This window comes from Octopus sinensis, linkage group LG10 (genome assembly GCF_006345805.1).
Source record: "Octopus sinensis linkage group LG10, ASM634580v1, whole genome shotgun sequence".
Taxonomy (NCBI): domain Eukaryota; kingdom Metazoa; phylum Mollusca; class Cephalopoda; order Octopoda; family Octopodidae; genus Octopus; species Octopus sinensis.
Window position 1 is genome coordinate 20,712,809 of NC_043006.1, and position 16,124 is coordinate 20,728,932.

The following is a 16,124-nucleotide window of genomic DNA, read 5'->3' on the forward strand; positions in this document are numbered from 1 at the left end:
GTAAGTGGCTGAGCACTCCACAGACACGTGTACCCTTAACGTAGTTCTCGGGGATATTCAGCGTGACACAGAGAGTGACAAGGCCGGCCCCTTGAAATACAGGTACAACAGAAACAGGAAGTAAGAGTAAGAGAAAGTTGTGGTGAAAGAGTACAGCAGGGATCACCACCATCCCTGCCGGAGCCTCGTGGAGCTTTAGGTGTTTTTGCTCAATAAACACTCACAACGCCCGGTCTGGGAATCGAAACCGCGATCCTATGACTGCGAGTCCGCTGCCCTAACCACTGGGCCATTGCGCCTCCACATAAATATATTAATACAGGAACAAAACAAGCTAGGCAAGTAAAGTAAAGATCAATACAAAAAAAGAAAATAATTACAAGACAAAAATGGCAACAAACAAGCTTTTATTCACACTTGAAGTAATTGTTTAGAAATGTAGACGGCAGAATATTGTTTATAAAATATTAAAATATATAGTTATTAAATACAATATATATGTTATCTACCGGATCTTTTCGGTTTGACCGGCAGTTTTTAACATAATTTCCTCGTAACTAAACACTTTTAAACTTCGTATGCTGGTAGAATGTGTTTATAAAACATCTTTTTCTCTTGGCTTTATTGAGAAAATTCTATAGTTTGTAAGATATTTGTTGGGGTTTTTTTTCGGATCTTTTCCTTTTGAACGGCACACATAAACACAATTTCTAGTTAACTAAACACTTTAAAACTTCGTATACTGGTAGAATGTGTCAAAATAAAACATTTTTTTCTCTTGGCTTTCTTGAGAAAATTGTCATTTGTTTGTTTAATGTAGTTTAATTTTTCGAATTTTAACCAATGAATCGCCTCTAGTGAACTAAAATCATTTGCTGCGTCTAAAACTGAGACAACATCCTGTAACTAACCCTCACCCTCACCCTAAATTTTAGCCTTTCGTTTTTTTTTCTTAATTGTTAAATTAATTTAAGGATAACAATTAAGAAAAAAAACACCAAAAAACGAAAGCAATGATTGATTGATTGATTCTAGTTTCAGCTCACGAGCTGTGGCCATGCTGGGGCACCGCCATTTGGTGTTGCTACATGGTTTTACTTCACGAATGCGAATGGGAAATAATTTAAACAATTAAGAAACAAAATAATTCTACAATTTTATACACACGCTTTCTATACGTATACATAACAAAAGCAAAAACTTAAAACAAAAACAAAACGAATAATTTTAGACACATGCGTAACAATTAAATTAATTTAACAATTAAGAAAAAAATACGAAAGGCTGAAATTTAGGGTTAGTGACAGGATGTTGTCTCAGTTTTAGACGCAGCAAAAGATTTTAGCTCACTAGAGGCGATTCATTGGTTAAAATTCGAAAAATTGAACTACATTAAACAAACAAATTACAATTTTCTCAAGAAAGCCGTGAGAAAAAAATGTTTTATTTTGACACATTCTACCATTATACGAAGTTTTAAAGTGTTTAGTTAACTAGAAATTGTGTTAACATGTGCTGTTCAAAAGGAAAAGATCCATTTTTTCTTCAATTTCTGCAATTTCAACCAATCACTGACGTCTATTGAGATAAAAAAAACATTCTGTGCCGTATGAATATGTCCCTCGTTTAAGAAACAGATTGGGTTTATTTACATTTCTGAAGAAAAAAAGATACCCTTCCGCCCACCCCTAACCCTAAAATAGATTGAAATGCAATAGATCGATACTAGGGTCATAATTATGGGTGAGAATTTCATATGACACCGCTAGAAAAAACTGCCGTTCAAACCGAAAAGATCCGAATGTTCTGGTAAATAATGTCTTCACTCGTTGTATATATGCAAAACATGATATATTGGAGAAAAAAAAACAATACAATCATTACACAGCCATATATATAAAACATACACGTGCACGAATATATATTTTTCATTCTTTTTATGTCTATTTTCCCATGCTGACGAATTCTTTTAAAACCAGATACGTTTCCTGCAACTAACTCTTACATGTGTTTTGCAAAAGCATTTTGAATTCACTTGTCTTCAAATGTGCATAGCTACTGGACGATTTTGTTGACCGCCAAAATGACAACTGCCAACACTGTCTGAAGGTTAGCAAAGGAAATTATGATCTAGTGATTGTGAGTGCAACACCCTAACCACATCATCATTTAACGGCCGCTTTCCATGCTAGCATGGGTTGGACGATTTGACTGAGGACTGGCAAACCAGATGACTGCACCAGGCTCCAATCTGATCTGGCAGAGTTTCTACAGCTGGATGCCCTTCCGTAATGCTAACCACTCCAAGAGTGTAGTGGGTGCTTTTAAAGTGCCACCGGCACGAGGGCCAGTCTGGCAGTACTGTCAACGGCTATGCTTGAAAATGGTGTTTTTTACGTGCCACCTGCACAGGAGTCAGTCCAGTCATATATTACATATAATATATATATATATATCGTTACCAGCATTGCCTTACTGGCACATGAAAAACATTCGAGCGAGGTCATTGCCCGTGCCGCTGGACTGGCTCCTGTGCAGGTGGCATGTAAAAAAACACCATTTGAGCGTGGCCATTGCCAGTACCACCTGACTGGCCCTCACGCCGGTGACACTTTAAAAGCACCCACTACACTCTTAGAGTGGTTGGCATTAGGAAGGGCATCCAGCTGTAGAAACTCTGCCAGATCAATATTGAAGCCTGGTGCAGCCATCTGGTTCGCTAGTCCTCAGTCAAATCGTCCAATCCATGCTAGCATGGAAAGCGGCCATTAAACGATGATGATGATGATGATATTACACACACACACGGAGTAGTCTTTGTACAATTTCAATGGACCAAAGTCACTCAGAAGACAATTAACCAGAAACTGTAGCAGAAGACACTGGCCCAAGATGCAATACAATGAGGTTGATACTGCAATCAATGGTAGCAAAGCAAACATTTTAACCCTATAGCCATGCTTATAACTTAGTCGTTATGTGTGTGTGTGTTTAAAAGTGCAGAGTGCTCAATACAAGCATGTATTTAGTCATGGAGAATATATTACAATACATATAAGTGCGAACATTTTCCTGAACCTAATACATTTCAAAAGAATCAATGTAATCTTCAGCAAAATGAAATCTATTGTGAAAATTGTGAAGAACCAAAGATTATTTATTTATTTTTCATAACCTGCTGCTGTATGGTAAGGGGAGAATTACAGAAGTACACTAACCCTTTTGGTCGGTCAGGACACCCTTCGGTCACGACTCTGACCATGGGATTGCACCTAGGAAGTTACCCTTCTAGTCACAAGTCTGGGCAAGGTTGTTTATGGAAGACCAGCAGTCGCCCATGCATACTGGCCTCCCCTCTCCACACCACCAGTGTTATCCAAGGGAAAGGCAAAGGGGCCGATACAGCTTGGCACCTGTGATGTTGCAACTCATTTCTACAGCTGAATGAACTGGAGCAATGTGAAATAAAGCGTCTTGCTCAAGAACACAACACACAGCCCGGTCCAGGATTCGAGCTCACAACCTCACGATCGTAAGCTCGACGCCCTAACCACTGAGCCATGCGCCTCTGCACTAACCCTTTAGCATTCAGATAATTCTATCAAATGTAACATTTATTTATTCATGTTGTTTTGAATTTATCATATGCCATCTTATATCTTTGAGATTTCAATTATGTGACTACATTTTTTAGGCTTACATTGTAGGGTAGATGTGAGAGGCTGGATCTGGCCAATTTGAACATAAAATGAATAATATCTTGGCCATGTATGGCTGGTTTAAATGTTTAAGGGTTAAACATTTTGAATAACTGCAGGAGTGGCTGTGTGGTAAGTAGCTTGCTAACCAACCATATGGTTCCGGGTTCAGTCCCACTGCGTGGCATTTTGGGCAAGTGTCTTCTGCTATAGCCCCGGGCCGACCAATGCCTTGTGAGTGGATTTGGTAAACGGAAACTGAAACAAGCCTGTCGTATATATGTATATATATATATGTGTGTGTCTGTGTTTGTCCTCCTAGCATTGCTTGACAACCGATGCTGGTGTGTTTATGTCCCCGTCACTTAGCAGTTCGGCAAAATAGACCAATAGAATAAGTACTGGGCTTACAAAGAATAAGTCCCGGGGTCGATTTGCTCAACTAAAGGCGGTGCTCCAGCATGGCCTCAGTCAAATGACTGAAACAAGTAAAAGAGTAACTGTGATTCTTTGATCTTTTCTATTTCTTTCATCCTACCAGTAATTATATTGATGTACTAAGGTGGCTAGCTGGCAGAATTGTTGGCATGCTTGGCAAAATACTTTGAGGCATTTCTGATTTCAAATTCTGCTGAGGTTGACTTTGCCTTTCATTCCTTTGGGGCCAATAAAATGAGTATCAGTTGAGCACTGGGGTTGTTGTTAATTGACCCACTCGCTTCTCCGAAACTGCTGGCCCTGTGCCAAAATTTGAAACCAATATTATTTGTTAGTGAAGGCGTATGGCTCAGTGGTTAGAGCACTGGGCTCACAGTTATGAGGTAATGAGTTCGATTCCTGGACTGGGCTGTGTGTTGTGTTCTTAAGCAAGACACTTTACTTCACATTGCTCCAATTCACTCAGCTGTAGAAATGAGTTGCAACGTCTCAAGTGCCAAACTGTATTGGCCTTTGCCTTTTCTTTGGACAACATTGGTGACATGGAAAGGGGAGGCTGGTATGCATGGGTGACTTTATCTTTATCTTTATCTAGTTTCAGCTCACGAGCTGTGGCCATGCTGGGGCACTGCTGGTTTTCTATAAACAACCTTGCGAAGACTTGTGCCTTGGTGGGAAACTTTCTAGGTGCAATCCCAAATTCTTTCATGACTGAAGGGGCTCCTTTACCTTATTACCTGTTGATATTACCTAAAACCTACTAGATCTAGAAATGTTCAGACACTTACATGCATTTGAGATATTTTGATGATGATGATGATGGTTATGAATATATATATATACATCATACACAGAGTTAGATCCAACGAAAATCAAATATATAAAAAATGTGTTTTTTTCTGGCTGTGATAAATATAAAATAACAAGAAACATAACATTATATAATTCTGAAACAAGTCAATAATACAATAAGAATTTTGCAGTTGCTTTAATCATCGTGTGAGTGAGTGTGTGTGTGCGTGTGTGTGGTTGTGGGTGCATACATGTGTGTGTGTGTGTAAATAAATTATATAAATAGATTGATATGTATGACAGCAAGATATTTTGATTCGATGACTAGTTGCAATCATATTCTCTTAGGCTGTCGTTATTAATTTAGATACATTAGTTATATAAACAAAGTGGTTGGTTGCTTTTACTTTAACTTTTTTGGAGGTTTTGTTGTTTCTTTGGCACCCGGTCATTAGGTAAATTAATGTAAAATTTTTAACGATTTAGTAACAAAAGGTTTTGCTCATACATACTCACACATACATATACATATGTATAAAACTTGTCTAATAGTAAATAAAGTGTTTCATCTTCAGCAAATCTGATTATCAAAAATTTAAGGAATTTTTAATATGAAGATAATTTGAACCCTTTTGTTACTGTATTTATTTTGAGATGCTCCGTGTTTCTTTCAATTACTTTAAATATAACAAATACTTTAGTATAATAACTTTGTTATCATTAAGCTAGTGTGAGGAACATAAATTGTGACTAAGGTTTGGTGGAAGATTTTAATTCAAAACTTATGAAAACAAGACATTTGTACTACAGAGCCAGAGCTGGTTTCAGCCAGGTTGGTAATGAAAGGGTTAAAGATATATCGTTGTCTTTCATATAGCTTCCTATACAACAGAAAAACACAGTTGCACCCTTTTATCATCAAGAGTTGTCTTTTAACCCTTTCGTTACCAACCCGGCTGAAACCGGCTCTGGCTCTGAGTAGAAATGTCTTATTTTCATATGTTTTGAATTAAAATCTTCCACCAAAACTTAGTCACAATTTATGTTCCTAAACTAGCTGAATAACAACCAAGGATATTAGTATAATAACTTTGTTATCATTAAGCTAGTGTGAGGAACATAAATTGTGACTAAGGTTTGGTGGAAGATTTTAATTCAAAACTTATGAAAACAAGACATTTGTACTACAGAGCCAGAGCTGGTTTCAGCCAGGTTGGTAATGAAAGGGTTAAAGATATATCGTTGTCTTTCATATAGCTTCCTATACAACAGAAAAACACAGTTGCACCCTTTTATCATCAAGAGTTGTCTTTTAACCCTTTCGTTACCAACCCGGCTGAAACCGGCTCTGGCTCTGAGTAGAAATGTCTTATTTTCATATGTTTTGAATTAAAATCTTCCACCAAAACTTAGTCACAATTTATGTTCCTAAAACTAGCTGAATAACAACCAAGGATATTAGGAAAATATCTTAGTTATCATTCAGCTAGTGTTAGGAACATAAATTATGACTAAGGTTTGGTGGAAAATTTTAATTCAAAACTTATGAAAACAAGACATTTGTACTCAGAGCCAGAGCCAGTTTCATCTGGGTTGGTTAAAGCTTTATCTGTTTCAAGATCCACTGTCTCAAGAAAAAGGCAGGTTATTTCAACAAGAACAGAGTAATGAAAGAGTTAAATGATTTATGATTGATCAAATTTCTCATTAAACCTTAGTCACAATTTATGTTCCTAACACTGGCTTAATGATAACTAAGTTGTTTTACTAAATCCTTTGTTATATTTAAAGTAATTGAAAGAAACACGGAGCATCTCAAAATAAATACAGTAACAAAAGGGTTAATGCTTGGCTGGAGCTTCTTCTTTAACATGGAATCATTGGCATGTGTGTTTGTAGTCTTTAGTTTTAGTGGTGCTAAAAAGTAAAGATTTCTCTTTCATTGCGCTTCCTGTCATTTGTTGCCAAATGTTTGAAATAAATAAATTCTACAGGTTGTGCACATATGGGGGTGTATGTATGTTTTGTGGGTGTGTTGTGTCTATGGTGTGTGTGTGAGTGTGGTGCGGTGTGTTGTGTTAATGGTGTGGATTACAAATTGGAATTGGATTTGCTATTGTCATCAGACATTCTTAACTTATGGGATCTGAGACTTTGCTATTTGAGTGTGGGGTATGTTCATTTTCTATCACATAACTCAGTGGGACACAAAGTTTTAAAGGGTCTACTTCAACTATTCCCCATTTCTGGTTGCTATCTATGATAAAATAGGACTTTTCTTCAGTCATGTGAGTTATAAGAAGATCAGATTAATTAGATTTATTAAATTAGAGAGAGACAGCACTTGAGAAAAGATTTATGATTTTACATTTTCACTATTCAATACACTTTTTTTTATGATACAACACTTGTGTGATAGTGAAATTTTTTTGTCTTCCATTTTCATTTATATATATACTACATTAGTAGTGGTGGAGGCACATGGCCTAGTGGTCAAGGGATCGCAGGTTCGAATCTCAGACCAAGCGAAGTGTGTGTTTATGAGTGAAACACCAAACCTCCCCGCAGCTCTGGCAGAAGGTAATGGCAAACTTCCGCTGACTCTTTCACCACAACATTCTCTCACTCTTTCCTCCTGCATCTAGCAGCTCACCTGTGATGGACAAGCATCCTGTCTAGGGGAGGAACCTATACACTAATGAAACCAGGAAACTGGTCCTTATGAGCCAGGCATGGCTCAAAAGGAACAAACATCAACACCACTAATAGTCTAGTTAGGGTGCATCACTTAGTGGTTAGGGTATTCAGCTCACAATCTGAAAGTCATGTGTTTGATTACCAGCAGTGTGTTGTGTCCTTGAGCAAGACACTTTACTTCACATTGCTCTAGTCCACCCAGCTGGAAAAAATGAGCAGTGCATGTATTTCAAAGGGCCAGCCTTGTTACATCTGTGTCATGTTGAACCTTCCTGAGGACTATGTTTTAAGGGTACACGTATCTGGAGTGCTCAGCCACTTGCACATTGATTTCAGGAGGAGGCTGTTCCATTGATTGAATGAACTGGAATCCTCGTTGTCGTAACAGATGGAATGACTGTTAAAACATTATGTAGTGACTATTTACATTGAACTGCATCAGCAGCAATTGATCTTAATCTATCACCTACCCCACTTACAGACCAGGGAACCAATATAAGGTTTATGTGCATTTTTTACTTTTTGCATGTGAGATGTGGTTGTGTGGTAAGAAGCTTGCTTAACAACCACATGGTTCCAGGTTCAGTCCCACTGCGTGACACCTAGGGCAAGTGTTTTCTACTATAGCCTCAGGTAGACCAAAGCCTTGTGAGTGGGTTTCACAGATGGAAACTGAAAGAAGCCTGTCATATATATCTTATATGTCTATCTATATGTGTGTGTTCTCTGTGTCTGTGTTTGTCTCGCAACCACTGCTTGACAACCGGTGTTGGTATGTTTACATCCCCATAACTTAACACTTTGGCAAAAGAAACCAATACAATGAGTATCCGGACTTAGGAAAAAATAAGTACTGGGGTCGATTCATTCGACTAAGAGAATCTTCAGGACAGTGCCCCAGCATGGCCACAGTCTAATGACCGAAACAAGTAAAACAAAAACGATAAAAATATAAAGGCATAGAGCCTAGTAATTAGAGTCTTGGATGCAACTTTCAGACTGAGCAACACATGGTATTCTTATATTCTTAAGCAAGGCACTTTATTTCGTGTTGCTCTAGTCTATTCATCAGAAAATATGTACCAGTAATACATGGAGGGAAGGGGGGGTTAACCCTGCAATTGACTGATGTCTCGTTCAGGAGAATATCTTGTAGAACATTTTAGTCTTATGTACCTGTAAGCTCAGAGTAACTTTTTTTCTTGTATGTGCACAGTATATGTAGATTGTGTGTATATGTTTATATATATATATACATACATGTGTGTGTGTGTGTATGGCTTTGCATGACCACCGGAACACTAATGAGCTGAGGAAGTGGGGGGAAAGAAAAACAGAGTGTTAAATGAATCAGATGTAGTGTGCACCAGAGAGAAAACTGCACAGGTGTGGACAGGTGATGTTTATGGGAAATGAGAGCTGGCTAAAGAAACTCTACACAGTTCAAGTGGAAGGAGCTTGTCGAAGAGGAAGACATGAGGGAGGAGTGGTGAAAGATGATCGCAGGATGCTGAACTTCCAAGAAGGAAACGACAAGCAACTCTGGCAGGTGGCACGAGGCTTGTGTATGAGGAAGCCACATCCAACTGATATAAGCATGGAAAAATAAATGTAAAATGATAATACCAAGTAGCAAAATATTGTTTCTGATGCAGGTAGGATACCAGAAATTTTGAAAGGAAGGGTGTAGTTGATACCATTGACCCCAGTACTTGATTGGCACTTTATTTTATTGATCCAGTGGGGATGAAAGGCTAAGTTGACCTTGGTAGGATTTGAACTCGAAATGTAAAGACTCAGGGCAAATTCTGCATTTTCTCCGATGCTTTACTGGTTCTTCTAGCTTGTCATCTTCAAGACAAGCAGAAAAATATAACAGTGAACAAAGTTGTTGCTTAGCTCCAGTGCAACCTCAGTCAAAGGTATTCTAAACATGACCATCCAGTCTTTTTGTACATCTGGGACTACATTGTTTAGTATGTCCTTCATTTTCTAAGACAGTAAAATGTAATTTGAAGGAATTTGGTAATTATTTCTAGCAAGCCAAGTAATCATGCAGAACAGGTATAGGCTCCTTTTTTGAGAAATGGGCCGCGTGGGCAGACGGCATAACTAAGAAAAAAATTCAAGGTAACTTTTTGTTAACTGGACCAGAAAAAAAGTCCTTAGGATTTCAGTTCGCCCATGACTAGTGTAGAGCTTCCCTCACTGGATTGGGATAAGTAATAAATTAGCATTTTATGGTAAATAAGCCGATTAATTAAGATATTAAAATTTATCAATTAGGATTGATAAAATAATATATTACAATTAATATACATATTAATTAATAAATTAAAATTTATCAATCAGGATTGATAAATTAATATGTCACAATTAATGTATAGACTAATCAATTTATTAAAATTTATCATTCAGGACTGATAACTTAATATATTACACTTAATATACGGACTAATGAATTTATTAAAGTTTTATCAATCAAGACTGATAAAGTAATATATTACAATTAATAATTAATATATTACAATCTATCAATCAGGACTGATAAATTCATATATTACACTTAATATACAGACTAATTAATTTATTACAATTTATCAATTGGGACTGATAAATATAGATATATATATATATATTACAATTATTATACAGACTAATTAATATATTACAGTTTATCAATCAGATTTGATAAATTATTATCTTACAATAAAAGGTAGATATCACAATTAGACATTTGGTAAATTAGGTTTGATATAATCAAATTTGAGAATGGATGGTGAATGGTATCGTGCAATAGAGGGATGAACATTTTAAAGGACAATTATCCATCAGACAGTTGTTTTGCTTATGAGATAGTGATGATGATGATGGATGACTATAATGATGATAAAATATACAGAAGGGAGAGTTAAAAGAGGACATTAATAAATAATATGACTGGTCAGCTTCAAGGTACCAGGTCATCCAAGTCTTTGTGTGTGTGTGTGTGTGTGTGTGTGTGTGTATTGTAAGAAAGTTACATAGATAGTTTGTGTGTGTGAGAGAACGTGAGTGTGCACACAAATGCATCATGTAAATATGTGTACAGCAACATAGTCAATATCACAAAATATAGTGGGGGACAGTGTTGTATCCAAATATAATGGGACAGTGATGTATCAAATATAAACAATTGGGGATATATCAAATATAAGGGGAGAGGGGCATATCCAAATATAGATGGGGTCCGTGATGTATCCAAATTTAGGAGGATAGTGTTGTAGCCACATATATAGGGACAGTGGGTTCATCCAGATTCTTTGGTAAGATGACTTCTTCAAAATATTGAATTGGGTGTTGATCTGTAGAAGGAAAAACAAAAGCAAAAATAAAAATGCATTTGAAATCATCACCACTACTACTTCTACTATTGCTGCTACTACTACTACTATTATTATTATTGTCATCATCATTATTATTATTATTATCATTAAGGTGAAGGCAATGAGTTGGAAGAATTGTTAGCATACTGAGCAAAATCCTTAGTGGTATTTCATCTATCCTTATGTTCTGAGTTCAAATTAAGTACCAATGAAACACTGGGGTCGATGTAATCGACTAGTTGCCTCCCCCACAATTTCAAGCCTTGTGCCTATAGCAGAAAGGATTATCATCATTAAGGTGACAAGCTGACAGATTAATTAGCGCATCAAACAAAATGCTAAGCAGCATTTCTTCTGGCTCTTCTGATCCTAAGTTCAAATTCTGCTGAGGTTGACTTTGTTTTCCACCCTTTTGAGGTCAATGAAATAAGTACCAGTTGAGCAGTGTGGGCAATGTAATTTCTCTCAAGATTTCACTCCTTGAGCAAAAAGGATTCTTATAATTCTTAACATGCGGAAATTGCAGATTGGCAGAGTGTCAGAGAAAATACCTTGCAGTATTTGTCCTGACTCTGTATGTTTTAAGTTCAAACCCAGCCATTGTCAATTTTGTATTTCATCTTTCCTTACTTGATTAAGTAAAGTGCCTGTTATACACTGGAGTTGATTTATTTGACTAAGTCCACCTTTCCCAAAATTCAGGCCGTGTGCCTATAGTAGAAAGAATTATTATTATTGTTATTATTATTGCCAAAGTGAAGGTGGCAAGTTGGCTAAATCATTAGCATGCCAGACGAAATGCTTAGTGGCATTTCGTCCATCTTTACGTTCTGAGTTTAAATTCCACTAAATTCGACTTTGCTTTTTATCACTACGGGGTCAATAACGAAAGTGCCAGTTGATTACTGGTGTGGTTTAACAGACTTTGCCCCTTCCTCAAACCTGCTGGTTTTGTACTAATATTTGAAACCATTAAAATTGCCAAGGTAAGAAGCTGGCAGAATTATTAGTGTGTGAGATAAAATACTTAGTTACATTTCTCCTGGTTTTTTAAAGTTCTGAATCCAAACCCCACTGAAGTCATTTCCCTAGGTATTTCTTCACAGAAGTGTCTGTGTTCCTTAAATGTGTATATGCAGTTTTTTTTATCATGCTTCCTATGTAGGATGTGCCACATTTGCCACAGATGATCTCATATACAATATAGGTCCTCTGGCACAATTCAGGGTCATTGATGGGGGCTGTTGGACAATGTGCACACCTCAGAGTAGTGAGAGGAGTTGTTCTTGGACAGAGCTTGTCTCAGGGAAGGGCTTGTGTGCATATATACATAAAAACTGCATATATGCATTAAGGAACACATGCAGGCAGACACTTCCATGAAGAAACACCTACGGAAATGTCATTATCTTTAGGTTGATGTAAACGACTTGGCCCTCTCCCCTCAAAATATTTGGTCAGAACCAACTACCATCATTACATTATTATTATACCTATTTCTTTATTACCCACAAGGGGCTAAACATAGAGGGGACAAACAAGGACAGACATAGGTATTAAGTCGATTACATCGACCCCAGTGCGTAACTGGTTCTTAATTTATCGACCCTGAAAGGATGAAAGGTAAAGTCGACCTTGGTGGAATTTGAACTCACAACGTAACGGCAGACGAAATACCGCTAAGCATTTCGCCCGACGTGCTAACGTTTCTGCCAGCTCACCGCATTATTATTATACCAACTAACCCCTCACTTTGTGCATACATCAGTCAGTACGTCAGCAACTCAAAGACTTACAAAGGAGACAGAGTTAAATGCCAAAAGATATTAAGATACTAAAACAAAGTCTCAGCAATTAGAAAAATCAAAATCACAGAAATAATAAGTCTAAAAGCCACAATAGACCTACGGTTTTCTTTGTTGTTTCAACATAAATTTATCCAGAATTTCTTCAGGTTCTGTTAAGGATATGGCATCTGTGCAAAAAAAAAAAAAAAAAAAAAAGAGAGAGAGAGACAAACCAGATGAGATGACTGTAGAAGCTTATTAAAGTGCGAATAAAAAAGTGTTGATAGGAACACATTGGATGGATGGAAGCACTCCGTCAGTTACGACGACGAGGGTTCCGGTTGATCCGATCAACGGAACAGCCTGCTCGTGAAATTAACGTGTAAGTGGCTGAGCACTCCACAGACACGTGTACCCTTAACGTAGTTCTCGGGGATATTCAGCGTGACACAGAGAGTGACAAGGCCGGCCCTTTGAAATACAGGTACAACAGAAACAGGAAGTAAGAGTGAGAGAAAGTTGTGGTGAAAGAGTACAGCAGGGATCACCATCATCCCTGCCGGAGCCTCGTGGAGCTTTAGGTGTTTTCGCTCAATAAACACTCGCAACGCCCGGTCTGGGAATCGAAACTGCGATCCTATGACCGCGAGTCCGCTGCCCTAACCACTGGGCCATTGCGCCTCCACAGGAACACATTATGCAGTTAGAGAGAACTAAGTGTCTTGTTTATATCAGTGCATATCCTGTTTATGACTTTCAGGTGTTTCAAACACCCAACATCATGAAGGAGTCATCCCCGCAAGTGCTACTCTGCAGTGAACTGGTAAACAAACAAAACATACACACTGAATATGTGCGGTCAATAATGTTTCGATAATGTTTACAACACTAGAGCTGCTTTAATTCGTTATTGAATAATATACATATATAGGCGCAGGAGTGGCTGTGTGGTAAGTAGCTTGTTTTCCAACCACATAGTTCCGGGTTCAGTCCCACTGCGTGGCACCTTGGGCAAGTGTCTTCTACTATAGCCTCGGGCTGACCAAAGCCTTGTGAGTGGATTTGGTAGACGGAAACTGAAAGAAGCCCGTCGTATATATGTATATATATGTGTGCGTGTGTGTTTGTGTGTCTGTGTCTGCCCCCTAGCATTGCTTGACAACCGATGCTGGTGTGTTTATGTCCCTGTCACTTAGCAATTCGGCAAAACAGACCGATAGAATAAGTACTGGGCTTACAAAGAATAAGTCCCGGGGTCAAGTTGCTCGACTAAAGGCGGTGCTCCAGCATGGTCGCAGTCAAATGACTGAAACAAGTAAAAGAGTATATACTGCAAAATAGATTTTGACCATTCTTACGACTGAATGTTCTTGCTTCATCATCATCCATATCATACAAGCAATGTGTTAAGAATTCTCCACTGAAACATGGTTGGACCAAGGGAAAATATTACTTTTTCTTGGAAACAGGTGAAGGTTGGGGACAGGAACAGCACCCAGCCATAGAAAAACTGCCTCAACAAATCCCAAGTGACCCATTCCATTCAAGCATTGAAAAGTGGAAGTTAAAAGGGACAATGATGACATCAATAATAATGATGATATATGTTACCTGACATGTTTTGAAGTTTTTTTAACCTTTCCTCGTTTCTCGCTGCTAACGTCTCAGGGTTCAGACTAGCAAACGATGTTGCAGAATTAGAACGGATGGAACGATTGTCCAAAGGAGTCTAAAAAAAAAAAGGAAGAAATAAACACAAGAATTATAAAATTACAACAGAGATGAGGACACTATCTGGAGGAGTGTAACAAAAGAAGACACTACTAATACTACTACTACTAGTCGTCGTCGTTGTAGTAGTAGTAGTAGTAGTAGTAGTAGTAGTAGTAGTAGTAGTAGTAGTAGTAGTAGTAGCTTTAGCAGCAGCAGCCCAACTTCAATTTGTGACACTATGATGTTCCAGAACTCAATGGTGTTTTCAGGTAGCTAAAGTGAGTTGATGAATCATTGATTCTATCAACTGGTAGTAATCCAGTTAATGGATTGGTTGACCCTAGACTGCACATTGGCTGAAAAGGCTGTTCTTCCCAGACTGTGCCATGTAGTTTTTGCAAAGTGAAGATTATATGTCGAATGAAGATCAACATGCCCAACTTCATATCTGTCATGTTGTTCCCCATGACTTAACCTGTGACCCTGACTCAGGAATTTTTCATCATTGACGTCAACTCCTCTATATAGGCGCAGGAGTGGCTGTATGGTAAGTAGCTCGCTTACCAACCATATGATTCTGGGTTCAGTCCCACTGCGTGGCACCTTGGGCAAGTGTCTTCTACTATAGCCTCGGGCCGACCAAAGCTTTGTGAGTGGATTTGGCAGACGGAAACTGAAAGAAGACCGTCGTATATATGTATATATATGTGTGTGTGTGTGTGTGTATGTTTGTGTGTCTGTGTTTGTCCCCCCAACATTGCTTGACAACCGATGCTGGTGTGTTTACGTTCCCGTAACTTAGCAGTTCGGCAAAAGAGACCGATAGAATAAGTACTAGGCTTACAAAGAATAAGTCCTGAGGGGGTCGATTTGCTCGACTAAAGGCGGTGCTCCAGCATGGCCACAGTCAAATGACTGAAACAAGTAAAAGAGTTAAAGAGTAAAGAGTATACACACTATTGGATGTTTGTGGATTCTTACCCTCTCTCTCAATTGTTACTACTGACAACAATCCAACACTACCACTACCAACATCAACAACAACAACAATCTGCAATCACCATCCTTACCACCACCTTCATCATAAGACCATTTGCTTAAACAATAAAACTTACCAACTGTGGAGAATGGAGGTGATGACGACGTCGAGATCTTGCTGATTCATTCTTGTTCAAGTTATCATCAGGAAATATGTGAGTGAGAGGAGCCATATGGTCGGTGTCTGAAGAAGAGAAATAATATATACACACACATCATCATCATCATCGTTTAACATCCGCTTTCCATGCTAGCATGGGTTGGACGATTTGACTGAGGACTGGCGAACGAGATGGCTGCACCAGGCTCCAATCTGATCTGGCAGAGTTTCAACAGCTTGATGCCCTTCCTAACGCCAACCATTTCGAGAGTGTAGTGGGTGCTTTTATGTGCCACTGGCATGAGGGCCAGTCTGGCAGTACTGGCAACGGCCACACTCAAGTGGTGTTTTTTATGTGCCACCTGCACAGGAGCCAGTCCAGCAGCACTGGCAATGGCCTCACTCGAATGTTTTTCACATGCCACCAACACAAGTGCTAGTAAGGCGACGCAGGTAATGGTTACATTTGAATGGTGCTTTTTATGTGCCACCAGCA

General features: G+C 38.4%; 1 protein-coding gene across 3 annotated transcripts in view; it reads right to left on the minus strand.

Annotated features, from left to right (window-relative positions):
* Window positions 1–8,447: 8,447 nt before the first annotated feature.
* Window positions 8,448–16,124, minus strand: part of LOC115216579 (centrosome and spindle pole-associated protein 1-like) — a 138,754-nt gene continuing 131,077 nt past the window's right edge. For all 3 annotated transcript variants that reach the window (XM_036506336.1, XM_036506335.1, XM_036506334.1), the window contains 4 exons: window positions 15,606–15,712; window positions 14,389–14,506; window positions 12,899–12,965; window positions 8,448–10,969 (listed from right to left, as the gene is read on the minus strand). In XM_036506336.1, the coding sequence (XP_036362229.1) occupies window positions 10,945–10,969; window positions 12,899–12,965; window positions 14,389–14,506; window positions 15,606–15,712 (317 nt within the window). In that variant the 3' untranslated portion in view covers window positions 8,448–10,944. The remainder of the gene's footprint in view (window positions 10,970–12,898; window positions 12,966–14,388; window positions 14,507–15,605; window positions 15,713–16,124) is intronic.